Source organism: Trichoderma asperellum, chromosome 7, assembly GCF_020647865.1.
Source record: "Trichoderma asperellum chromosome 7, complete sequence".
Classification (NCBI taxonomy): Eukaryota; Fungi; Ascomycota; class Sordariomycetes; order Hypocreales; family Hypocreaceae; genus Trichoderma; species Trichoderma asperellum.
The window spans coordinates 901292-926597 of record NC_089421.1 but is presented as its reverse complement, the minus strand read 5'-3'; the positions used below and the strand labels follow the sequence as shown (position 1 = coordinate 926597).

Genomic DNA, 25306 nt, shown 5'->3' with positions numbered 1-25306 from the left:
GTTACATGTATACTTAGACACAGAGGAGTAAAGTAATATGAGTTCTAACTACTATCGGAATATCTTAATAAACACTTGCTTATGAACGCAAGAAGCGTTGCCTTGGAGCAATCGTATTCGGACTCGCGTCCGTCTGTATCCCAATAGCCTCAGAAATTATGTTCTCTAATGGAAAGATAATAGAGACTGAGCGGTGTGAATAATCCTTGTTAGCAAAATGGTATCAGCTTCAACTCAACTTTCAAAATTTCTCATCTGCTTCACGTAACTTTAGACCCTTCTTTAAGGCAATATTAACTTCGAGCGCGGAGATCATTGGCCAAAGTTGTAACATTGAAATACAAGATATCGCTTTATCTACAAATGTTACTCTTCTTACATATGAGTTATGATGTCATAATAAAGTTTTGAATCCAATGTGGAATACGAAGCATGGACTCATCAATTTGTAATACTATGAGCCGCCTCGACATCCAACGCAGCATTTAATCAGATAACTAGCGGCCAGCTCGCAAGAGGCATTAACAATTCAAACAAGCTAGCTTCTATTATCTTAATTCCTAGGATTATTCCACGACGTCTGTGACAGGGGCTGATATACAATGGCACAGATGAGCGATGGAGAGACTAACTCCAAATGGAAATTTCTGTGCTGCTTTTTTTCTGAATTTGGAAAATGCAAGCTAGCCTTTAAAGTCAACATGATTGAGGCTTCCCTTTCCGCAAGCAGCATCGCGGGGCGGTTAAAGCCGAAATTTTGGATCTCAACGCCATAAGCTCTTAAATCTGGAAATGATCTGTTGGTAAGGTTCCAGAAGATTACTCTCGCGAGATAAAGTATGTTGTTATACACAAAGTCGCTTTCGGTTATGATATACTGCCAAAGGACTGGATTTCAGCGGCATAGGACAGCGCCGGAGTGTATGTAATTGATAATCGAATATTGTTCAATTATCAGAAATCACATCTATTGCCTCAGTATATCCACGCAAGGATAACTATCTTGTATGTCTAAATTGAGCTGATTAGACATCATCTTGATCTAAAGAGTCTAAATTGAATTTGTTGTGGGTTCAAACAGTATTCGTGGCAAATCCAGAGCCGCCTACTTGACAAGATTAGGTGCCGGCATATCAAATGAAGCTAATAGTCGTGATGGCTCTTCAAAAGCAATCTTAGTTTAACATTTCAAATCCCTGCCATCGATATGCACCTACTTACCACCCCGTGGATTCACGGATTGTGACGTTTATCATCCGAAGATTCCGTTTTCAAATTTACTCTTCGACTTACATGTAAGATAGGGTGGTGATTTATAATTGATCGTAAGCCTCTGCTGATATAAAGTATGCTTTGAGCCTTCATAGATTAGAGCCGACAGCAGCTTAGCTTCGGCATCTTCACTCAATATTCACACTGCCCTTCATCAGAGTTTTATAATTTTTTTATTACTTGTCGAAGCACAAACTATATATAAAGGGAATTAGAGATATGTCTGATCTATTCCGAGAGTCAGCGCTTGGTCAAGCCATTCGGTTTATTTCTGGAAACAAATGGCTGCAATATCCTGAAGAGAAGCCAGGTTTCGTGCTAGGACCAGAATACGCAGCGCTCTTAATCGGCAAAGAGAAACAACAAGAGGCTACCTCTGGTCCTTCAAATTCACAAATTAATCAACAATCTGGCGCTCCTCTATCTCTATCCGCTTCGTCTTCTGATACTGCTGGTAATGATGGAGAAGACTTGGGCAGAAAACCAACGGCAGCAAGCATCCAAAGCGGTCCATATAGAGATCAAAGAATCGACCTTGAACAACAAGGTGAGCTCCAAAGGACAAAAAGTGAGCCTATTGCTCCACATCAAACAAACGATGGGCTTATTCTAGTCGATTGGTACACAACCGATGATCCAGAGAACCCTCGCAACTGGTCGTCGCTGAAGAAAAGCTACATTGTCTTCGTTATCTGCTTGTATACATGGGTCACCTACGTAGCCGGTTCAGTCTTTGCTTTCTCTGAGCCAGGCATCGTGGAACATTTTGGCGTCAGCATAGAAGCATCTGAGCTTGGCCTTGCTCTGTATGTCTTGGCTTATGGCGTAGGGCCACTGATCTTTGGCCCGCTCACAGAAATTCCAGTGATTGGAAGAAATCCAGTCTACTACCTCACATTCATCGTCTTCTTTGCTCTCTCATTCCCAGCAGCGACGATCAACAGCTTCGGTGGCCTCTTGGCCATTCGATTCTTTGCCGGCTTTTTTGGGAGCGTGGGCATAGCCATTGGAGGAGCTTCCATAGGAGACATCTTCACTCTCATTTACTTTCCCTACGGCCTTGGTTGGTGGGTGTTGTCATTCTGGGCAGGACCTGCCGTCGGGCCTACATTCGCTGGCTTTGCTGCAATGGCAAAGGGCTGGAGATGGCCTCTATGGGAAGTTGTCTGGATCTGCGCGGTCATGGCCATATTTTTGCTGGCACTAACTCCCGAAACATCCACACCCAACATTCTTTTGAGGCGCGCCAAGCGACTTCGAAAGCTCACTGGTGATTCGCGTCTCCAGTCTCAGAGTGAAATCGATCAGAGACACATGACAAGCTCGAGCGTGCTTATTGCTGCGCTGATCCGGCCATTTGAAATCACGATCAAAGATCCGTCAATCTTCTTTGTTAACATGTACACAGCCTTGACATACGCAATCTATTTCACCTTTTTTGAGGTTTTCCCTCTCGTCTTCCCACCTTTCTATGGCTTCAACCTTGGAGAGACGGGTCTTGCGTTCTTGGCCTGTGAGGTGGGCGCCATCATTGGCCTCATTCTGTACTTTGCCTATCTTTACTTTTACATGATTCCGGATAACATCAAGAACGGGTTTCGAGAGCAGGAACATCGCTTGCTGCCAGCCATATTTGGTTCTTTTGTTATTCCGGTTGGGCTTTTCATATTTGCTTGGACTGCTCGCGCCAGTATCCACTGGATTGTGCCGCTGATTGGCGTAGCCATTTTTGTTGTCGGCCAATACTGTGTCATCCAGGGCCTCTTCATGTATGTACCGGTTTCGTATCCTCAATACGCGGCGTCAATCTTTACGGGCAACGATTTGATCAGATCCGCTATTGCTTCCGGATGCATTCTTGCTGCCAGGCCAATGTTTGTCAACTTGGGCGTACACAAAGGTGTGACAGTCTTGGCCGGGCTCAGCGTGATGGGAATAATTGGCACATTGTTGATGTACAAGTTTGGCAAGAAGCTCCGTGCCAAATCTAAGTTTGCGCAATAGACGATGGATTCAATAAGAGGGAAACGCATATATATTCTAGACTTGGAAACTATGGTCGGTATGTTCAAACGGTTCTTCTAGCAAGGAGTTTGACATAAGCATGGATTGTTTTATAGAGCGGGGCGTGTTCTTCTGTGCAGCTAATGCTCCGGGAGCGTACGACTTCATCAATTGGTAAACAGGGGAATTATCTAGTAGTTTGTGATGTTAGACAGTTTTGAGGCTATGGATCTTATAATACAATTAATTATTTTCATGCAAGCAACAATCGGAAGCTCGCTTCAATATCAACTATAAAAATCAGCGCCGCTTGGTGTCATGATAATCATACTATAAAACAAGACGAACTGTAACAATTCACGCATCATTCAACTATCATTTATTAGCAGTTGTTATTGGCCTACTATCTTTCCAAAAACAAAATTCTTTTAGCAACGCTTTGCCTTTAATCGAGTTGTGACTCTACACAAGCTCTTAAAGACTAGCGAAACGCGCAATCACTTTTGGCCTTTGAAGTAGCTACTTAGTGCATCAAAGATCGTCTTCTCTTCTGACCTGTGCATCTATCCTTTGGCGACAGTTCAAAGTTTGCCCAACAATGTGGTTTTGCAACTAGGCCAAATTCTTCCATCAGCCCCTGTACTGTGGCACTGATGGGCACGGGAGACTCCGGCGTTGGTTCTTGCAGTATAGTTTCGATCAATTTTGAACTGGAAGACGTCGTCATCTTATATGCTCCGTATTCACGAAGCATTCTAAATAGTGAAGTATCATTGCCAAATTGCGCCGCCACATCAAGCGGAGTTTCTCCAAAATGATCCGTGGTGTTAACATCGGCGCCGCAGACAAGAAGCAGTTCCGCCAAGTGATAATTCTTTCTCGATACGGCCCAGTGAACTGGGGTTCTGCGGCAGGATCCTCTCGCATCAATATTGGCACCATAAGAAAGAAGCAACGCCGCAATTCGATGGCTCTCGGTAGCAGTAAGTGCAGTCTGCCCATCGAAATCCTTCTGCTCAGTGTCAGCACCAAAGGAGAGCAGCAGCTGGGAAGCTTCATAACATTCGCAGTAAATAGCATGAATTAACCAGTTGTATTTTTGCTGCTTGCTTTTGTCGATATACTTGTCGCTGTAGATATACCATTCTTGGAACGCACCCACGATTGAGGCATTGCGCCGGAAGAGGCCCCCTTGGTAGAGAAGAATCTTTTCTACTGAAGGAATGTTACCGAGTTTGACTACTCCCAACGCAGCTTCAAAGTCAATAACAAATTCTCGCGCCTCTTTTAGGAAGCGAAAGATTTGGCTTCCAAATTTTCCATCTATAGCCGCTTGAACAGCATCTTTAGTGACGTGGATCTGAAATCCGCTGTCTTCAAGGATCCAATGCATCGTGAGAGCGGAACTAAACTGTTCCCGCTGTTGTGATAACAACTCAGCCGTCGATTCTGCAAAAACCTCGGCAGCGCATATGAAGAATTCTTCTAAAAAGATATAGCCGTGGCTTTCGAGCTGCTGGCCCGACAACTTGAACATGGCGAATAGCTGATGGTCAAAGAATGCATGGCGGATTAGGAATTTGGCTTGGCTCCTGAAGAAGGCTCTAGCACTGTTGGCGCTGTCTGGCTGTTCATTTACCCCATTCATTGCCACTCCGTCAACCATTTGATCGTGGCTCAACGGGTATTTGACGAAGAGTTCCAACACATCTTTGTAGCATCCACTCATCAGCGCATTCTTGTGAAGCTGATGAGTTAAGATGATGCGGCAGTTTCGCTGAATCAGCTGTTGTATAATCTTGATAGCCTGTGCCTTGTTAGCGGCTGCTGCTTCCGCAATTCTCGTATAATCATCCAGTTTCGGAATGTTTGGTAGAAAACGTTCCATCAGAGAAGCACCTTGACGTTGATTCCGTGCCGCTGCTAGTAACTTTTCACTAAATGTGGGAATTGCGGTTTGGGAACTGATATAGTCCTCCAAAACTGCTATGGCTGGTACTGTGCCTATCTCCACTGCGTTCAAGAAAGTGGCAACGGCCACCTCAGACTCTTTGTTGCGGTGAGCGAGAAGCAAGTTCATCATTTCTCCAGTCATGTCATATTCTGCCACAAGACTTATGGTGCCCTCGGGAATTTCGACCCCAGGAGCCCGCAAAATACCCTCCAAGCATTCAAAGTCGGCGGTTTTGACAGCTTCCCATATCCAGTGATTTTTAACCTTTTCCAGATTTTTAATGACGTCTTTGATAGTCGTATTCACACTGCTGCTCAACAAGCCTTTGTCACTTTTAAAACCAAGCAGAAATCCCACAACATCGCAAACTAGACGACGTTCTGTCTTCTCATAGTCCGGTGTTAAAATAGGAGAATTGGAATCGGAATCGGCAGCTATAGCTTTCAGAGCGTAAATGAGATCTCGGGGTTCACTTGCTTCAGTCTCCCCAAATCTGAGGAATAAAGTGTAAAGGCATGGCTTTTCGCTCCACCAAGAAGATTTTCTCCAGGGACCAGGCATAATGTCAATGACAGACTGGCAGTGTACGCTTGGTTTAACGCCAAAGATGATGGGCGCAATGGCAAAAGTATTTGCCGGTATTTCTCGATTCCCGCAACATACAACGGCGGCCTTTGCATTGGCCACTTCCTGCAAAATCCAGACCCTGCGAAACCAAGACCGACTGAGAAGACTCTTGAATCCCTGGCATGGCACATCGTCAAATCCTTGTGTCTTCTCCTGGACAGCTGCCCAAATCTTCTTCCAGCGTATATCGTCCCGCGTCCAGGATCGATACGCGTGCTTGGAGCACTCCTGCTGAACAAGCTGCATACAATGCATGAATGCATCAGTCGTAAATGTTGCATTCCCCAGGAAGAAAATAACACGGCCGGCTTGTTTATAAATGTCGCTCATGTGCGCAACCTGATGGTTCCTCTCTTTCACATTGCTCTGATCGATGCAAACGGCATCTACCCAGAGTATTCGGTCGCTGTGCGGATAGCGAAGGTTCATGAGAGCCAGGTGTAAATTTGCAGTGATTCCCATTCTTTGGTCATTGACAACGATGCTGTGATGGCCTCCGGTCGGCCCCCATGTGTAAGAGAGCGCTTCATACGGTATCAATTCATCGTGTTGGTGTAGGACTGCTTGAAAAAGATCGCAACTCAAGTCGCCGCCGTCGCCTTGGTGAAGCCGCACAAGTCGAAAGCCGGGTCCATCAAGGTCAATCTTGTCATATTCGTAATTGGCGGCCATGTTTTACATACGCGTAGGAACAAAGATGAGAGTCCATGGATTGCAGCAGCTTTGATTCATAGAGCAACCAAGACAAGGTTGCATCGGGCAAACAGACAAATCAATTCTGCCTGCAATTCTGCCCTGGAGACATTAAGCTATGCCCGAAACCCATTAGAGGCATAGCAAACAGATACACAGCCACATAACTACAAAGACATGAGGAGGAGACGTGGAGGTTGTGAAGGAGGTAATAAGATCAGCTGCAAGCTATTTAATCGACATAAAAAAAGAAGTTACGCATGCCCAAAATAGCGATATTGCACCAAGCACCTTAAGTAAAGATGTACGTATAAACAGCAATAGCGGGGGAGAAAAAAATAAAAAACGAAAACATACAACAGCCGGTGTTCGCTGGTGGTCACCCACCCAACTACTAATCTGCCGGTTAGTGGCTTATCTATGGGGGAGCAGACGGGACCCCGAGTTTTCCACTACCTATGGTCGTATGTGCTTGGACTGCTATCACAACAACTTATAAAATCAGGATTCTCCCTCAAGATGCATACCAAAAATTCAAGGCGCGCCGAGCCACGCCTACATCATGGCTGGCACCTGCAACCCCCAAACAAAGCGCCTCGCGTTTGCAGAAATGCCCTCCTCTTCACCGGATCCTTGAAGCCCATATACAAATGCTCATTTATGGGAATGGTCTGAGCCGCAGAAATGGCACAGGTGAAGGAGCTGGAGCTTCTGGGCGAAACGGAGCTCCAGTCCAAAACTCCGCCTGGAGGACGCTTCCCCATCGGCTGTCCGACTCTCGATTTGGCGGCCACCTGGGACCAAGACGATAGAAGCGTGCTTGTATACCGGCCGCTGGATCAGGTTGTCTCTAAAATCCACCAGGTTGCTTCTCCGGGAGAGAAAGCGCCCGAGGTGTGCGCAGTGACATGGAGGCCCGATGGTAAGTATGGGCCTTGTATAAGCGTATATACCTATTCTTGTACATCTCAGTATATGTACCTATATATGCTAACGGTATTTCCTGGTGAAAACTACAGGCCAATTCCTGTCGCTGGGCTGGAGTGACGGCGTTGTGCGGCTCATGGGCTTGGAGAACAACAAGGCTGCCCATCATCTTCCAGTCTGCGACAAGGCTGAGGCCACAATCACCCATATTGGCTGGTCCACTGCCATTATCGCCAGCAAGGCAGATGGAGCAATTGCTCACAGGCTTGGAGACGAAGTTACCAAGGGCTGGACCGAGCCGGGCGCCAAGACGCATCTTGATCTGCCTCAAGAACTCACATTTCTAGAAGTTGAAACGGCGTTGCCCAGAATTAGCCCCCTGCCAACGAGTAGTGCTGGTGCAGGGTGAGCTTTGTTCTCTCAGATTGATTTGTGCCATCCTAACATTGGAACAGCGAGGATGCTACCGTCTTCACTCTGCGCAGCGGCATCGACTTTCTCTTCCGAACTCCTAAGCGAGACACGTATGACCAAGTCAACGTGATGATTGTGGGGACCAGCGATGGCAAAATACAACTCAGCATCTACGACTCTTTCATCATTGGCACGTTTCCACAGCCACTACTAGACTCGCCAGCGTCAGCACCGTCCAGTGCGATGCATGTGATACACCATGCAGCTCACCCACGAACATCAACACATTCTCTCCTCTACGCAGAAAAGCAAAACGAGCCTCGAGAACTCCATCTTGTTCCTATGGATCTCCCATTTCTCTCCTTTTCCCCCATCAATTTGTCGCTTTTATCCTCCAAACTCACCACCATCCAAGCACTACTACGGTACCTAAAGCAGATATCCCTTCATATGCAGGTTGAGTGGAAAAACGCAAGAGAACTTCCGGCTCGCTTCCTCCGCAGTGTGCAGGGTGACTTGGAAGAGATGAACAGTGGGCCGAGAGAAATCGTCTCTGCCCTGTTTCACACGGCCTTGACTGGCCACGCTTATGCTCCTGTAAAGGAATGGCTCGTCGACAGCCTAGCAGAGCGGGTACGCATCTCAATACATCTTGAATCATTTTCATAGGCTAATGAATAGCTTCAGGGCCACAAACGCTGGGACAAGGCAGTGGTATCTGGCCTAGAAGGCCTTCGTAGCCTCGTTCATCAGTATTTCCTTCCAGCTCTCGAACGCTGCTCCGTCATCCTCAGCCGCCTCCGCGGTCTCGCCCGCTTTTATAGCGACCGTGAAGATATCGGCCTATCCATCCCCCATCTCAACCGCGTTCTTGACACTATCAGCTGTCTCACCCTGGTCGGACACAAGGTCCTCATCCATACGATGGACGAGCTCCAGCATTTCTCCGCCTTTTCAGCGTGGCTTCGTTTCCAAATCGACCAGCTGGGAGGACCTGGCACGGGCGTTGAAGAACTCACAGACAAGGAGGCTATGATGGACCACACAAAAGTGCTGACCTACATTGAGCGCTACCTAACAAATAGTCCTCTCGACATCTTCCTCAATGAGATTGCCAAAGAGGACTACGATTCCGACTGGGATTTCATAGATGACGGCCCAACACTGCTAGACGTCTTGGACAAGCAGTTAAAGAAGCACGAAGCTGGCCAGCCCGGCATGAAAGCCCTCCCACACGTCGATTTCCTGGTCAACTACGCCTCGACATGGTCAAACAAGATCTTTAGCAGCATCGCCGAAGCAAAGAGGCGCAGCGTCCGCTTCGGCAGGCCAGTCAAGCTATCTATCGGAAAACCTATCACCAAGATGGACATGAAAATGTACGGCTCCAGCAAGAGAAGCGGAGCTGTATTCACTGCGCTGGCCTCGCAGCAGGATCCAAGCAAAGTGCATTTATTTCGGATGGACATGGCGATAACAAACGGAATCAGTGATAATAAGCCAGTCATGGCCTGCGTTGTCGATCTTGGTTCCCGATCACTCGCCGATCTGAAATTCCTCAATGACAAAACCCTTGTGGTATTCTGTACCGAGAGCAGTACGTTTCATTTTGTCCACCTAAAAGATTGTTCATCTACTAACACTTCACAGACAATCCTCCTTCAATCATCCTCATCCCCACCCAAGACGAATCTTTGCTCTCATATAGCCTTTACGATGCTGCAAATCCCGGCCAGATTTCGTCCTCAACATCAGCCGACATCTTTACAACCTATCATTTTCCAGCCAACCACCAGGTACTTCGGCCCATCCGTATGGAAGCTCATGATAGAAGCGACGTTAGAGGGGAATTGCCTGCGCGAATCTGTCTTCTGGGCAGTAATCGCACAACATGGAAGACTTATAAAATACCTTCCGATGGATAATGTATCACCATTTGTTAGGCTAATTTTGGAATTAGACCACGCTATTGAGAGAGAGAGAGAGATACAGATTTATAGTAGAAGGAATGCAATTTTTAAAAAATGAATAAAACTAATTAACCACAATATTCGGTTAAAAATCATCTACCATACAGCTATAAACAGTTCTCTGCTTCCAAAAGAGAAGAGAAGAGAGAAAAAATTATTTGCCAACAAACGCCTATCCCTGTAATACACAAAACACCTGTCACAGTCTCCATCTAGCCCGCAACATTAATCTTTGGTTTTGTGATGTCAAAAAACTCCGTCAGCCCTTCGACTACCGCCTCGACATTCATATTCACCAACGGCATCCGATCATACGAATCATCCGTCATAATCGCCACCAGCGCGAGATACCGATCGACTTCGCGCAGCATGATGGGCTTGTGGCTATCGTGCAAGACAAGGCAGCTCTCTGCCGTCGAGCAGCCCACCTGGTCCTCCAACTTTGCATTCCACGGCTCGCCCTCGAGACGTTTGCGGCCATCGTCACTTCGCTGCCACGTGCCGTAAATTTCGGTGATGTCGATAATGACGTCTATGTAGTCGCTGCAGATCTCGTAGCTGGCCATGTCTGCCGTCGCGGAATCAGTAGCAATGTAAATCTTGGACAGCACGTCGAAGAGGTAGGCCTTTTCGAAGCGGCATGTTCGGCAGAGGTTTGTCAGCATTGACTCCAGTGTTCCGAGCCGAGGGATAAGCTTTTGGATGACCTTGCTGAAGGCCTCGAAGATGGAGTGGTTATAGATTGAAGTAAGGTGGAAAGTAACGGGAGCGTTCTCAAATCCATGGTCGGATAGTTCATCTTGAATGCGAATAGTGATGTCTCTCTGAATATCGAGCTTATAGTCGTCTGATAAACCATCTACTTTGTGGATAAACACTTCGATATTGATGTTAGGATATGATCGTTGGAGTGCAAGAATGGTGACGTTGAGACGAGCGACGGCCTCGAGATAATCGTCCTGAGCATCGATGACCCAGATCAAAGCGCCGAGTCCACCAAAGATGGCATCCATATCGAAGCTGGGGTTATCGTAGACGTCTATCTGGCCAGGAAAGTCCCAAATTTGGAAGTCCATAAAGGATCTTGTGTTGACATGATTAGCCGAGGGAAACAATGACTCAAAGAAGAATAAAATAGAAGAGGAAGAAAACTCACGACATGGTATCCTTTTGTATCCGTGCGGTTGATTCGAGAAATAGCGTCTCATTAGGTGCGAGCTTGTGGAAAACCACACTGGAAATAGATGACTTTCCGCTCCTATCAAATGCGTAACCGTCAGTAAATCCGCAGCTGGATTGCATCTTCGACTTCGCGCAAATCGACTCACCGTCTCTGTCCCATCAACAGCAATCGCGGCTTTCCCTTCTCAAACGCGCCGCCAGCCGGGTCCGCAGGCCTCAGCGTGCCCTTTTTTATCGGTTCTTGGTTGCTCTGCTCATAAAGAAGTTGAAGTTTTAGCCTGGCTGGACTCATCACACCGGAACGAACGGGAGAGCGACTAAGGGCATTGAGCTCAGCGAGCTGCCTCTCCGCAGGCGAATCATAGATGGGAGGGCTGAGAGACATTGTAGATGCTGCTTCTCCTGATGGCGCGTCTGATGCTCTGCAGCTTCAGGATTTGAGGGCGCTCTTTATCCCACGCTTGTGAAAGAAAGATGTGTTTGCTCTTCTCATATCATGTCATATCGTGTTATATCAGGCAAAGAGAAAGAGGGTGCGTGAAACGCCCTTGCTCTGCAGTAATTTCCGGCCGAGATGACGGCTCTCAAGGCTCACTTGAGCTCTGTCCTCACTCTCATATGGCAGCAGCAGCTATATGCACCCTGCCCTCACCGATGTTGCTTTTGGCGCAGCCCGCGGCTTGCCCCCAGCACACACGCACAAGTCGGCACAAGCCACTGCGCCCTGAGCCCGGCCGCCGGCGACGAAAGGGCCAAGGCCAAGGCTTCACCTCGTCCGACCACGATGCGGCGCAAATCAGGCATCAAGGTGACACGAGCCATCACGTCGTCTGCGTCGTCACACGTGCTTCGCTGCTCCTCTGCCCGCTGCCCAACTCAACCAGCGCAGCCCAAGCGAGTCAAACCATGAACCATGTCCCTCCGCGGTGCCCACTCGAGCAGCAGCCGTCTCTCTGCATGCTAATGTCTCTCCGTCAAAAAGGGCACCAGGTCACGAGCCAAAGGGGGTCTCAGGCCATCAGACGTCTGCCTGCTCCCTGCGAGTCCAGACTGGGCCAAGGGGGCGAAAATTTAGAGGGACAAAAAAAGAAAAGAAAAAAAAAAGACTTGAGAACAGCGAACAGGGCTAGGCAGCGCTCTCTGGTTCGCTATCAGAAAAAAGAAAATAAGGAAGCATGTGGGTGACACACAGAAGCAGCTCACTGGAGCAAAGCCCTGCCTCTTGCGCGTGTGACAAGGCGCTTATCGAGACACACAGCATGCAGCTGGGATTGAAGCAAGGCATATAAAAAGGCGCAAAGGACGTCGGACTGCTCACCTCCATGGTGCGATGAAGCCAGAAACAAGGGACGAAAGCGCCGGCCAATCGACGGTCAGTGTGACGAGGCCGCCCAGCTCAACCAATGCAGCTCGTCCGGCGAATTGGAGACGGAAACTCTCACGGCGTCCAGTGGCCCTTCGCGTCGTCGTCGCGTGTCGTCTTGCAGGGTGGGAAGCGGATTTCGCAGGGGGTGGGAGTCTCTGGAGTGGTTACAGCCGCATTGCTGGAGATGATTGACGGATCGACAAGTGAGGCCAGCGGGGATGGATTCCGGTGAGTAGGTAAGCACGCTTTAGTGGCTGGCGGGAGCTTCAGCTGGGGTGCTGGGGGCTCTCCACAGGCGGCAGTGCGCTAAGGCCGCTAGAAAGGGCCTGCTGGAGCTCGCTGGAGCGCTGTGCCGCTGGGGGCCGTTGCTTGCTTTTTCACAGCTGCGGCTGGACGCTAAAGTTGGGGGCGTCGTCCATTTGGTGACATTTCACGGCAGGATATCCGTCGAGTTCAGCTTCATAAGACGGCTGCTTTGCGTTGTGCCAGCTGGCGATGGCATTTCCAGTCACCGAGAATACATGCATACAGGCAGCATCCTTGTACAACTTTGAGCTTTAGAAGCTGAAAGAATGTTATATTCAATCAGGCAGAGCACGCACATCAATTAATTGATTCATCGCCTTGCATGTACCTAAAATATCTCCTTCTTCCACGTCCTCCCAACAATCAACCGCTGAAACCACAAAATGAAACTTCACAGTGCCTTTCAACCTTTTTGGGGGAATCTGAAACTCCTATTAGTATTCGCTATTACATGGCTGCTCTTAATAAGCATGTATCTCTATATTAAAATTCATCCTCACTCTCATCCACACAGATGTCTCACCCTCACCCAGCGTCATCCAGAAAGATAAAATCAGGAAGCATCAATAAAACAAGCCGTGTGTCTGTCTCATGTTTCGTCGCCACGCACGCTTTATAACCCTTGTAATCGATCGGCACTAGACTCTGCAAGTGTCTCAGTTGAACTGGACTCAAACCATCCGCGGACAAAGATAGATTGTCGATTTCTCAATGCATCCAAACGCCAGTCCATGTATGTTGCTTTTTCTTTTCCATGCCCATCTTCTCCCAATCGTCCATAGAAACCCGTGACCATTGTAGAATTGCATACCATAGCCAAATTGCCTCCCAAACAACGCTTCGTCTTTCGCTAAATCAACAATATGCTCATGTCGTTACATAAACGGCTTCTGCACTCTAATCTTTGGAGACGCAAGACCCGTCTCTGCTTTTCTCTTTCCCAGCACCGGTTCCGGAGTGCGCCGTGATTGGACGGGTGTAGACTCTCGATCCCTCGTCGCCTCAGCACGGCATGAGGCGTGATATGCCCGGTTGCCCACCAAGATTGTATCGAGCCATACCCATTCTTGGACCGTATCGAGCCACTTGTTCTCAAATCGTTCCTGACAGATTGGGCAAACATTGTTAATGCCGCTGCTTGGATCTGGTACGAGGATATACTTTGGTCCCTCCGAATCCTTAGAGGCTTGAGCCGACTCCTCCTTGGAAGACACATCATGTATCGCGTCAACAGCTTCCCGGGCTTTGAGCCAGTCCTGTATTACAAGTCAGATTTTGCTTTCCTTGAACCAGTAGGAATTTGGGGGCATAGTAGACTTACCTGCTGGTCAACGTACCAGCTCCGATGAGTGCCTCGTTTTTCGGCCTCTGTGCTCCGCTGGTGCACTTGAAAGTGCCAATCCATATGAGCCGTCTTCTTTCTTCTTCCTTCTTCGTCAGTCCTAAACCGTCTGCCGCACTGCGTACACGGAGGTCCTAGATCGTCATATAACGCAGCAATAGACTCGGGACGAAATCTATGTCGTATTATGTCAGTAAAATGCATCATGATCAAAAATTAAAAAGGACGTATAGAAAGCCAACTTACTGTTTCTTTATAGCGAAATCCAGGCCAGTAGAGCTGGCCAGGCTATCTGCACTGGATCGGCCAGAATCTGGCTTATGGGCCGCTAGTAGGCTGGCGATGCTCGCTGGTAGGCCCGAAGGAAATATAGAAGGCGGCATTACCGGAACAGCCGGTGCCTGGTTGGGAGCTGGAACATTGGTAGGTGTTGCGGGTGGGAGCATACCCGCAGCTCGGAGCTGATCTAATAAGGAAGAGGCACTCGAGGCTGGAGCCGCGGGCATGGATGGTGGTGGTGCTGGTGCTGCAGCTGCCTTGGGTGGCTCGTTATGATTCATCTGCGGCGACCGTATAGGGACGCCAGCGAACGGAGGCTTAGGTGTTGTGTTCTGCTGAGAGTTGCTCGACTGCATACTCAGCAAAGCTGCCATCGCCCCTTTCCCAAGCAATGAATCAAGAGTCACCGGCACAGCGGACTGGGCCGCCGGAACCGGTGACGGGGTTACAGAGGTAGAGGGAGGATGCACGGAAAGCGCCATAGCCGGCGGCACCGCTGGTGCTGGGATAGGGGTAGAGTTTGCAGAGCTATGGCCGAGAGTGGCCCTAATTGTCACGGCAGCAAGTTCTGTTACTTTGTTTTTAATGAGCTCAAGCTGATCTGGTGGCAGATTTGAGTGTTGTACAACGCTCTGGAGATCCAACAGAGCCTTTAACCTGCTCTGAGCTCCGCTATCATGCGGATTCTGCGAGAACTCGGCCCTCATCGCAACAATCAAATTTTGAATGTCACTGCTCAAGGTCTCTACGCTTATTCCAGACGGCAGAGGCAATCCTGAGCCGTATGGTCCTTGGGCGGCTTGGGGGAAGGAAGCTGGGGTCGAATTGTAAGGGGCCAAAGTAGATGGTGGGGGATAAGGAGCAGGCTATACACAGACGTGTCAGAATAAATGCCAAATACACAGAAGAGGGACATGATTTTGAAGAAATGGACAAACTCACCTGCTGTCCGGGATAGCCAGCGACCGGCTCGCCGGGATGCCCTCCGTTGGCGAAAGGATGAGGCTGTGGTGGAAAGTTCCCAGCCGGGCCAGGGTATCCACGCATTCCAGGCGGCGTCGGTGTGTTCCGATGAGGGAACATTGCTGATCGAGGTCTGCCTGGTATGGCGCTCTGTGCCTGTTGGGGCATGCTTGCTGCTCGGGCCTTCATAAGAGCATTCTCAATCGGCCGCACCAATTCGTGTGAAAAGACGGGGCGCGTATCCATTGATCCAGGAACAGGATCTTTCCATGTTTTGAGCATCTCCTCCATCTTTCTGCGCACGCCATGATCAACCACCGCATATGACTCCATGAATATCTTGAACAGAGTTCGACCGAAGTATAGCGTATATGGAGTGCCAACATTCTTGACGATTGAGTCCATTACATATAAGGCTGGCAGTTTCTTATTTGGCGGTGCCTAGTTACGAATGAGCATTTGAATATCCAACAGGGGAATAGAAAAGGATAGCATTAATTGATGAAAAAAAAAAAAGAAAGAAAGAAAGGAAGAAAGAAAGAAAGAAATAACAAGGAAAAGATTCCATCGTGTCAAACGGTTCTTCTCCCAAGGAAGTATTTTAGGAAATGCTAGCATCCTACCTTCAGAATGTGCTGCTGCAGAACCTCTGCGATAGCCAAAGCATGCTCTGTATTCTCTCTGGCAATTACTGTCAAGTTGCTGATCTCAAAACGCATATTAGAGGAGAGATCCTCGAGGGCAAGACGGTAATCCTCCGCCACCTCATCGCCATCAGACGACATTTTGAATTGTTCTGTCGATGGCTCAAATAATAGTTTAAGGGGAGAGAGAGAAGAAGAAATAGAGATGTTGACAGTCAGATATGGCCAGGATAATAAAAAGGAGCAATAATAGTTGCCCAAGATCCCAAGGACATAAACAAACAAGCAATAGAAAACGTCTCCACCGCTTTGAGTAATTAGAAAGCTAAAATCCGCGTAGGCAACGAACAAAAGGAACCAGACACAATGACCGCACGTTTCAAGAAGAGGCGAAGTATATTCCAAGATGTACTTTTCCTGGCCTTCGCCGTCCTCAATAACTCTAAACTCAGCCACAAGCTATCGTATTGAACCTTTGTAAAGCCCTCTTCAGCGTTCCTCTTGACGCAACCTCTTTCACTCGCTGCGATATTCAAACACTATACCCGCAGGCACGCCTACGCTAGAATGACCGCCTGTGGTCTGTGCCGCGTATATGGGATGTATTGTGGGAACAGCTACTTTCAATGATCGCCTCGAATGCCGCGTCGTCGTCGCAAAAGGATGCCGGCAGAATAGACAAGATTCGATCTCGCTTCAAGACAAAGGACGTCGGAACCGGAAAGGGGAGTAATGACAAGATGGTCCGCTTGGAAAGAGAGAAGATTCGAATGCCGCAGTCTGGCTCCCTCCTACAGGAAGAAACCCTACACCGTCGAGATGAGCCGCTTCAGGTCGCCAGAGCTACCATGGAAAAGGGAAAATGAAAAGCGTTGGATCAGCAAACAGAGCAGCTGGTCAGAGTTGAATGGCTAATCTGGATCACGTGATGTGTCAGCTACTATTGGTATTAGGTAATCAAGCGTTGCACGGGCCATTCGAGCCTAGGCGATAATTCGGCAAAGGCCCCAAAGCAATCAAGCGAACAATGCTGAGAGGTTGATGTGAATAGATGAAGTAGATGAAAGGAAATCGGATAGGGACAGCAGGGAACAACTAATTGCAAAAGTTATTGCCACTTACTTCTTCCGTTGCTCACGTGTCTACACGACTTACCTTGGGCCATCTAGCATGCTTAGGTACCTAAGAATACACGTATTCACGTGAAGATGAAGCTCGCATAACGACTACCAAGGTGCTGCCTAGGTACACGTATGTTGTTTCTCATTGTTGGGGGTTCGAATTGAATCATTGCTAGAGCAATCTAGAGAAGAAGAAAAAATACGTAAACACAAACAAAACAAAAAGGCAATTCCCTGCCCACTTTGGGGTATTCCGATATTATGAACCTGCATTTATTCCAGTCCTCAACGCCCCTGATCCATGCAATTCATCCCATCGGCGAACCATCTCGGCCATTGCGAGGATCATCCATTTTTTTTTTCACCCTCTTTTTACTGAAAGAGTCAGATGCTTTAGACTCAGAGCCTATCCAGCGATCAAAAGCGAGACATGTTCGCCTCAGAATACCGACTGCTGCGGCTGCTGCGGCTGTTCATTGGGTGCAAAGCCGTATCAGGACGCTTCAGGCCCGGGATAATGGGGCTATCGCTCTGAGCTTCGATATCACGAACGTGATGAGTGATGATGTAGGGAGGGCGACTCTCAGGCTGGCCTGTCATATATTCTTCGTCTTTTTCGTTTTTCCAAAACATAAATCGGCTCCTCGTCTTCTCGTTTCGAATGGAAGACGACTTGCTGCTGCCGCCGTATTCGGAGTATGGGCGCTGAGACCGCGCCAGCGAGCCGTTTGCACGAATGTCGCGAGACGTGATGCCCTCTTTTCTGTCACACCAGATGAACGAACAGATGAAGTTGAGGAAGCCGAAAATAAAGGACAGGATACCTGCAGCGAGCACCAGTGAGGAGAGGGCAGAAGACATGTTCAGGTCGTGGTTGAGCATTCCCAAGAGGTTGCAGCCGATGATAATCATGCCGATGCCCAGCCAACTAAGCCCGTGGTGGTCGGACAAGACAGGCCACATGCGACGTAGGTAGATCTTGATGAATTCCGCAAAAGCCAGTTCCGAGACGACGAGCAAGGAGCAGAAAACCGAGACGAAGAAGAGCGTGAAGCACTCAAAAATGAAGTACGGCTTACTCTTTTGGACGTTGATGATTAGAATCCAGCAAGCCGCTCCGGCAGTCAAGAGAGTGATGACGGTAGCGACACGGAGGGCCTGGAGAATGACCAGTCCAGCGCCCCGAATAGCTGACGAGTTCATGAAGCCAGCCATGATAAACTTTTAGAAAGAAAAAAAATTGCACAAAATTGCAAAATGAGTGCTATAGATGAGGGTTGCTTGAAGTAGTAGTTGGTAATCCTCTCGGAAGCAAGCACCGCCCGCTAGTGAATGAGTGTGAAAGAGAAAAGGAAAAAATATATATATAGGGAGACCCAGATAACGTATTCGAATCGTATAATCTTGACAACGGAAAAAGATCTAGTTGATGCAGAGAAAATGAGGGAACCAGCCCAGCGGCGACGAAGGCGACGAAGCTTACGTAGAAAGGAGAGTAGAAGAGAAGTGGCAGGGTGAAAGAAAGCGAGAGCTGCTGTTCAACGATTGGGAAGCAACTTCAATACCGTTCAACAAACAATTGTTCGCAAAGACAATAGAAAAGAAAAACACAAGAGATGGACAATAATAAGAAAAAAAAATACGCTGAGAGGGGAAACGGCGGGCGATCTGAGGAGAGGCTCAGCACTTCTTTAATATGGAAGACTACACACCCAATCCACCACGATTTGCCGCCCTCACCTACAGGACAGCAAAGACCAAACCTCGCAGCTGAAACAGACAGCAGCTAACAAAAGCAGCGCTCTTCCGATACATGGCCAGCTCCATGGGGAAGCATGCGGCCTGCAACCCGCGTCTCTACTCTCCTTCACGGCGTGTGCCAAACATTTGGCAGCCTCCAAGGCCAATCGTTTGCCCAAGATCATTTTCAGCAGACCAGATGCCAAAATAGAACGGCCAGCTAGCCGCGCCGAGAGCAGCTTGTTTCATTAGCAATCCGGCCTCGATGTCTGGCCGCGCTTGCGCCAGAATCGCAACAGCTGAAGCTCAAGAGCTCCTGATTTAGACCTGTCAGAGAAAGCAGCCAGGCCAAAGGCTGGCGCACAGTAGCATCGGCTCATGTTGAGATGATGCCATCGTTTGATCAAGACCAATAACGCTGCGGCGGCAAGTGGCCCAGAAACGGGCCATTAGCTGGGAGTCTGTGGTTTGATCTCAAGGCCAGGGCTGTGAAGAGGGTTGATTGGCTATAACGGCTTGCAAGGTGTTTCAGCAAAGCGTTGGAGAGTGGCGCCAAAGCACTGCTGCGGGGACGTACTTAAACTATGAACGCAGGCAAAAATACTGAGCAGCACATGTACATGTACATCACTGTTATAATTGTGAGTAACAGTTGATAATGAGAGCGCGACCAAAAAGATATATTTTGCCCTCCATATACTCGTTCACGGAGCAAAGGTGGCTAAAAATAAGCTTCTACCGCGCTTTTATTATTCGATATTCTACAAAGTGCTACAGAATATCCAATGTCTCACATGTGTTGAGCTCGTCGACTCTGCGCTGTTGGCCTGAGAATCGTTCACGTCACATCAACTCTCTGTTGAACACTGAGATGAATTCTTACTACGATATAAATAGCCAAATAGGCCCTCCAGATACTCCGAAAGCATTTCGTGTTTGTCAATGGAAGACCTACGAGTTCGGCGCGGCATTCCAGTCCTGAGAATGCGGATGATACGCCTGATATCCGCGCCCGGCAGTGGCTTACTCAGGTACCTGCCTTACTACCTAGTATTTACATGAGCGCGGGTACCTTAATAGCCGCCGAGTCTTACACCGAGAGCCCGGGTCATCGCCATCCATTGCCGGGACACGGCGTCGAATGCGGACATCCCTGCATATCCAGCCCTTAAAAGGCCCAAAACATCGTCACTTATGGAGGGAGACAAGGCAAGCAATCAAGGCAGGCAATCAAGGGAGGACCTTCTCGTGGCTCTGAATCTAGAACTTGAAGCCGCAAAGGACCACCGATCTGCTAGTGCAGTGCATCGGTGCTTATCCGCGAGGCCCAGCAAGCTAATAGCCTTCGTTGATTGGCCCTTGCCGCCACGGCTTTTTAAGGCCCACGCAGATCGGTGCAAGCCAAAGCATCACCTTCATCCATCTTCACCCTGTTCCATTGTGTACGAGAAGCAGCTCCCACCGGCGCCACCATGACCCGCGGAAATCAACGTGAGTTGGCTCGAGCCAAGAATGCCAAGAAGGAGGCCGCCAAGGTAAGCTGAAATCGCGCTCGCGATGCTTTCTCGCAAGAATGGAAGCGTGAGACGGGGGGAACACAAAAAGGCTAACGTTTACCATAGAAAGGCGGCAACGCCAAATCTGGCTCCGAGATGGCGAAGCAAGGCTTGAGTGACGCCGAGAAGATGCGACAGAAACAAATGGAGGGTCAGTTTGCAATGGGAACATGCCTCTTTTGCGCGAACTAAGCTAACGTATCTCTAATTGCCAACAGCCGACAAGAAAAGAGCGGAAAAGGAAGCAGAAGCGCTGAAGGCGAAGATGGAGGCGAAAATCAAGAAATAAAGGGACTTGGGAGGCAATTCAGCGATGGATGCTACATGCGATATTCCCACTGGCACGGCAACAATGGTACGGCGAAACTTGGCGCGACTTGGAAATTTACAACACGGCGCATTTTTGGGACAATCTACGTAAAAAGGAGAAGGGGGGATATCTTTGAGTAGCCACGAATACACAGCGAAATTGATGTTTGTCACTGCTGTCGCGATGCCAGTGATCACGAGCTTGAATGTACACGTTGCTGTTCCTGCTGACTCCGCGGTTTATAGTTTACAGGGGCGCAGCAGCTCGTTTCAGTCGTAAACCCTTCGTCATATATTGAAACTAAAGTTTGCATGGAAAACCAATAGGTGCTAGCCGACAGCATCTTCTTACTCTTCCTACTGCAGCTATTGGCATTTTAAGTTTGCCATCACCGTAGCATGGTAAGTAGATATCTATATATAGAACTTGGCGAATATTTCAACGTTGTCGTTGGAAATCTGCCTGGCTCAGGATGATGCCTATTCTAGAAGCTTCTAATGGCCGGATATCCAGGCACCAATGCACAGCGATAGCGCATCTGCAGCACATTTATGTAGGGGGACGTTACCATCTACAAGTTCTTATTGGATATTAAATACCTACTACTAAGGCTAGACAAACATCAATGGAGAACCAATAACAATATCTAACACTCCCCATGATCTAATACTAATGTATTCAAATCTTGTTGAGTGCTAGAGGTATTCGGAGGTATAAAAAAAGCACCTAGGTACCTGGGTAATGCAATATATTGTCTTTTAACATTCAAGTTAAAAACTCTAGGGTAGTTTGGAGAGTGTATAGGTCTACCCTAGTACGGAGTACTAAGGTAGGTTTAGTAGAGGCTACCTAGTAGCTAGTAGATGCTGTACTTATTATAGACGAGCGCTGATTCGCTGGAAACATACAGACCCACTCTTGATTTGATAACGCCGTTATCCCATGCAGCCTTGCCGACATGCTGGCATCAATCTCACAGCCTTGTCTTTGCTTGGCCACCTGGCTCTTTCTCCCTGGTCACTGACGTTCTGTCCAGCGGTGCGGTCCTCACAATGGCCATCTCTTGGGATTCGTAAGTACCACGCCCGCTGGGTTACCGACCGTGCTAATAGCTATTTCGCAGCATCCGTGCCTTTGTCCTTTTCTTTGGGCCCATGCTTCTGCCCAAGGCCATCTCCTACTATCGAAGCGTCCGATCGGCTCCTCGACGACATGGCCTTTCCGTGCAGCCCGTTCCGACAACGATCCGCATAGCGATTTTCATGCTCTCATTCTTCGCATTCATGCTCGTTGTGAAAACATTGCCCTTCTTTTCCCCCGAAAACGTCTTCACCAAAACGCAGAGCCGGCTGCAAATCCCCGTCGATGTGCTGTTCAACCGCATCTCGGCCGTGCGGCCCAACAACGTCTTTACGGAGTGGGACCACGCACTGAGATCCAAATTCGTCAACCAGGAGAGCCGGCTTCTGTACTTCCAGTTCGGCCCGGAGGTCTTGGCTGAATGCTTGTTCTGCAGTGCTGACGAACCGAGAAGCTACTTCTACTATGCTCTCCCCGCGATATTGTGGCCGCATATTGCAAACTTGACCGCGCTCGCCATAGTGACGAGTCCTTCGGTGACGGGCAAATATGGTTCTCAATGGCGGTCGCTGGCAACCATTGCCTCTGCGATTCTGGCTGGGCTGGAGGTGTATTTTGTGCACTCTTATAACCATCAAGTGAATTCGCGGGCGTTGCGTCTTAGCGATATAGACTTTTTCTACTGGACGATGCGCAACTACAGGTTCGTCGCCCTGGCTGCTCTCGATGCTGTCGTTGCGTTTGCCTTGTATTTGGCGGCTACGAACCGCGCATTTGTCCAGCCCCCATCTCCAGCAGAACGAATTGAGCTCGTAAACAGGGCGCTCGTTACTGCTAAGAGCAAGATGAATGCGTCTGGCATTGTGAAGAACACAATCATGCGTGACGAAGATTTACGATCCCGTTCTCAAGGCTACTGGCAGCACGAAGTTCGGCTTATGGGAGAAGTCATGGAGGAGCGAGAAGTCATTGATGGTGTAAATGACGCTCTAAGTAACAGGATCGATATCCAAAACATAACGCGAGATGCGGAAACGTATACGCAGAGCGTCCTACGACAGCAAGAATAGAGTGATTAGCATATTAGATATATTTGGATACATGTATGTATATATATATTAGTTTCATCAAAAGCAAGGCGCTGTTTCTAATGTATCGTGTCATGGTTGAAATTGAATTCTTCTGCTCCACAATATCTATATCACTTCTAACAATATTAAGACCGTGATTCCGGACGCCCTATTGTGACACCGGCACCTGTGGCTACACTGCTTGCACTGCCTTTTCTTGATGGCCCTTCACTGGTTCCCTCCTGTGCACTACGCTCTAGGAAGCCGGCCCAGAGCTCAGCCAAGGATTCTCTATCTCTCGCAGACGAGGGCTCAGAGAATATGTCTGCACTCAGTGATGGCGAGCTGGGGGTGCGCTGGAAGGGGGAGAGGGGGAGGCGTAAGGAGTTGCTAGAACCCCCTGGTCGAGCAAGTCCGGCCTGTTCCCGCTGCTCATCAGTCCAGTTGAGATAGCCTGCCATGACTTGCAAAACTTGGAAACGCTTGGCGTCACCGCGATCTAGCGTGAGGAAATGAAGCAGGTGGTTGGTGACAACTTGTCTGTAGAGGAAAATTCATGTTAGCGATGCCTCTTAAAGAAATTCATCAAAGTCCTCGTACTTACCTGTCAACATTATCTTCCGGCTTTGTCTTCTTTAGGTAGCGCAGAGCCTTGGTAAGGTGATCATTGAGCACAATAGCCTCATGTCGCAGCTTTCCGATGAGAAGGTTCTTTTCTTTGACCTCCTTTTCAAATGGAGAAGTGCGCTCGAGCTCTTTGACAAGCTCGTCCTTGGCCTCCTGTGCCTCTGTAGCTTTTGCGACAGCCTCGCGCACCAGTTTCTTCTGTTCCTGGAGCTGCGCTTCACTAGTTTCGACCAAATCGCGGAGCTCCTTCTTTCGGGCGTCTTGGATCTCTCGTAAAGCGTTCTGGAGGTTGTCGATGAGCGTTGCCTGGCTATCGCGCTCAGAGGCGGCGGCCTCATATCCCTCTCTTAAGCCAGCGATTTCCTCCTCCAGTTCGCTGATTTTATCTCCAAGATTCTCTTTGATAGAACGCTCTTCCATGGCAATGACCTCCCACTCGCCCATGGCATTGGAAGTTGTCTCCATCTCTTCTTTGAGGTGCTGAATCGACTTGATGAGCTCTTCCCTTTCTTTCCCCCAATTTGTTGCAGACAGGTTATTGCGACTGCGCAGAGTTGTCAGCTCCCGCGTGGCGTCCTGAAGCTCTTCCTTGAGCTTGGCGATTTCTCCGCTGGATGAATCTGCCGAGTTTCGAAGCTCCTCATTTTGCGCCTCAAGCTCCTCGATGTGCTCTTTCGCCTCTTCCAGCTCAGCCTTGTCGCGTTTAAGTCTGTCGCTCAGGGTTTCTTTAATTTTCTCGACTCGCCCTAGCAGCGTTTGATATTGCTCTTCCGCAGTTTCTCTTGCCGCATTGCTGTCCTCTAGTTCTGTCTGCAGCTGCGAGACCTCAGTCTGGTGATTTTCCTGGATGCTTTCCAGCTGTTTGCGCAACTGTTCAACTTCGACCCGGAGAGCCTCTCGCTCCTTGCCCATGGCTTCTAGTTTCGCTGATGTATCGGAATCGCCATCGTAGTTCTGCAACAAAGTGGGCTCGTTATGCTCGTGATTTGAAGGTGCTACCGCGTGCCCGTTGCTCTCGGCCTTGGGTTCGTCTGTGTGATCGACATTGCCGGGTATTTCCTGGTGTAGTGGGTAAGCAGAAGCTCTATTGGACTTGAACATCTCGACATACACTAACAGCAGTCGTTGGGGTGTCCGGTTCGTCATCTATCTCGTCCTTATCGACCTTGATGTCGCCGTTGCTCGGCTGGGCTGATTCTTTGTTCTTGTTCGCATTCTTCTTCTTCTTGTTACTCTTCTTCTTTGCCGCTGCCTCATTTGCCGGCTTTAGCACACAAAATCCCGCCAGCTCTTGATCGTAGTAGTTCAGTTCACTAACCTGGACTGGACGTTAAGCTAGGCTCTGTGGCCGCTGTCGAGGACATGGTGGGCAATCGTCAAAGAGATGTCATGCAGCCTATGCGATGCCTCTGCGCGAGTTGCGAGTCCTGGTGCAGTGCTCCCGTCCGAGGATCTATCGTACGAGGACGACCGCGATTGGCAAATTAGCTCGCAAGCTCGTCTACGGTGTCCACTCCGATTCGTCTAATCGATGCTTGCGGATACGGCTTGTACAAGGCTGGGGTGTGAGCTGCGAATGCGGAACCGACGCCCTGAATGTGCAATTGAGACAGTGATGCAGAAACAACGAAGCAGCGAAGAAATCCAACCAGTTCTAGAAGATTTCGGCACGCGCGAGAGGTCTTCCAGAAGACAGGTGTTCGCAGAGATACGAAGTTGGCATTAGTCTATCGCGGAATACGAGGCGCCCTTTTGGTGCGAATTGTCGTACGTATCCCAAAGCCGCATCGGGTCGGGCGCTTAGTCATCGGTATTATTTTCATCAAAGTCCTCCACTTGCGCGGCGCTTTTGGATTTTT

General features: G+C 48.8%; 10 protein-coding genes across 11 annotated transcripts; 5 read left to right on the top strand and 5 right to left on the bottom strand.

The window, feature by feature from the left end:
* Positions 1–1491: 1491 nt before the first annotated feature.
* TrAFT101_011075 (uncharacterized protein) lies at positions 1492–3276 on the top strand (the record flags this gene model as incomplete). Its single annotated transcript, XM_024906227.1, has 1 exon — positions 1492–3276. The coding sequence occupies one exon, from the start codon at positions 1492–1494 to the stop codon at positions 3274–3276; it is 1785 nt and encodes a 594-aa protein (XP_024757025.1).
* A 227-nt stretch (positions 3277–3503) lies between these two features.
* On the bottom strand, positions 3504–6725 carry TrAFT101_011074 (uncharacterized protein). Its single transcript, XM_024908777.2, has one exon. It carries the CDS (start codon positions 6527–6529, stop codon positions 3800–3802), a length of 2730 nt encoding a protein of 909 aa, XP_024757024.2. The 5' UTR covers positions 6530–6725; the 3' UTR covers positions 3504–3799.
* Positions 6726–7107: 382 nt separating this feature from the next.
* Positions 7108–9939, top strand: TrAFT101_011073 (uncharacterized protein). Its single transcript, XM_024902780.2, has 5 exons — positions 7108–7472; positions 7570–7882; positions 7933–8524; positions 8579–9488; positions 9542–9939. Exons 1-5 carry the CDS (start codon positions 7235–7237, stop codon positions 9814–9816), a joined length of 2328 nt encoding a protein of 775 aa, XP_024757022.2. The 5' UTR covers positions 7108–7234; the 3' UTR covers positions 9817–9939.
* TrAFT101_011072 (uncharacterized protein) lies at positions 9895–12586 on the bottom strand. Of its 2 annotated transcripts, XM_066129139.1 has the most exons (4): positions 12362–12586; positions 11190–11293; positions 11018–11119; positions 9895–10944 (listed from the first exon to the last, which is right to left on the bottom strand). In XM_066129139.1, the coding sequence occupies exons 1-4, from the start codon at positions 12365–12367 to the stop codon at positions 10074–10076; spliced, it is 1083 nt and encodes a 360-aa protein (XP_065985269.1). In that variant the 5' UTR covers positions 12368–12586; the 3' UTR covers positions 9895–10073. The 2 variants fall into 2 exon arrangements, with proteins under 2 accessions (XP_065985269.1, XP_024757021.1); XM_024901006.2 differs by having other exon boundaries at positions 11190–12586.
* Positions 12587–13006: 420 nt separating this feature from the next.
* On the bottom strand, positions 13007–16904 carry TrAFT101_011071 (uncharacterized protein). The gene is made up of 5 exons (XM_024907004.2): positions 15923–16904; positions 15279–15740; positions 14304–15202; positions 14037–14232; positions 13007–13971 (listed from the first exon to the last, which is right to left on the bottom strand). The coding sequence occupies exons 1-5, from the start codon at positions 16082–16084 to the stop codon at positions 13591–13593; spliced, it is 2100 nt and encodes a 699-aa protein (XP_024757019.2). The 5' UTR covers positions 16085–16904; the 3' UTR covers positions 13007–13590.
* Positions 16496–16809, top strand: TrAFT101_011070 (uncharacterized protein; the record flags this gene model as incomplete). Its single annotated transcript, XM_066129138.1, has 1 exon — positions 16496–16809. Exon 1 carries the CDS (start codon positions 16570–16572, stop codon positions 16807–16809), a length of 240 nt encoding a protein of 79 aa, XP_065985268.1. The 5' UTR covers positions 16496–16569.
* Positions 16905–17018: 114 nt separating the features above from the next.
* TrAFT101_011069 (uncharacterized protein) lies at positions 17019–18724 on the bottom strand. The gene is made up of 2 exons (XM_024903811.2): positions 17099–18724; positions 17019–17038 (listed from the first exon to the last, which is right to left on the bottom strand). The coding sequence occupies exon 1, from the start codon at positions 18277–18279 to the stop codon at positions 17482–17484; it is 798 nt and encodes a 265-aa protein (XP_024757018.1). The 5' UTR covers positions 18280–18724; the 3' UTR covers positions 17019–17038; positions 17099–17481.
* A 1552-nt stretch (positions 18725–20276) lies between these two features.
* Positions 20277–20649, top strand: TrAFT101_011068 (uncharacterized protein; the record flags this gene model as incomplete). Its single annotated transcript, XM_024900999.2, has 3 exons — positions 20277–20339; positions 20427–20511; positions 20579–20649. 3 exons carry the CDS (start codon positions 20277–20279, stop codon positions 20647–20649), a joined length of 219 nt encoding a protein of 72 aa, XP_024757017.2.
* Positions 20650–21657: 1008 nt separating this feature from the next.
* TrAFT101_011067 (uncharacterized protein) lies at positions 21658–22913 on the top strand. The gene is made up of 2 exons (XM_024910763.2): positions 21658–21742; positions 21794–22913. The coding sequence occupies exons 1-2, from the start codon at positions 21723–21725 to the stop codon at positions 22818–22820; spliced, it is 1047 nt and encodes a 348-aa protein (XP_024757016.1). The 5' UTR covers positions 21658–21722; the 3' UTR covers positions 22821–22913.
* Positions 22856–25162, bottom strand: TrAFT101_011066 (uncharacterized protein). Its single transcript, XM_066129137.1, has 4 exons — positions 24766–25162; positions 24565–24695; positions 23425–24506; positions 22856–23360 (listed from the first exon to the last, which is right to left on the bottom strand). The coding sequence occupies exons 1-4, from the start codon at positions 24809–24811 to the stop codon at positions 22967–22969; spliced, it is 1653 nt and encodes a 550-aa protein (XP_065985267.1). The 5' UTR covers positions 24812–25162; the 3' UTR covers positions 22856–22966.
* Positions 25163–25306: the final 144 nt, after the last annotated feature.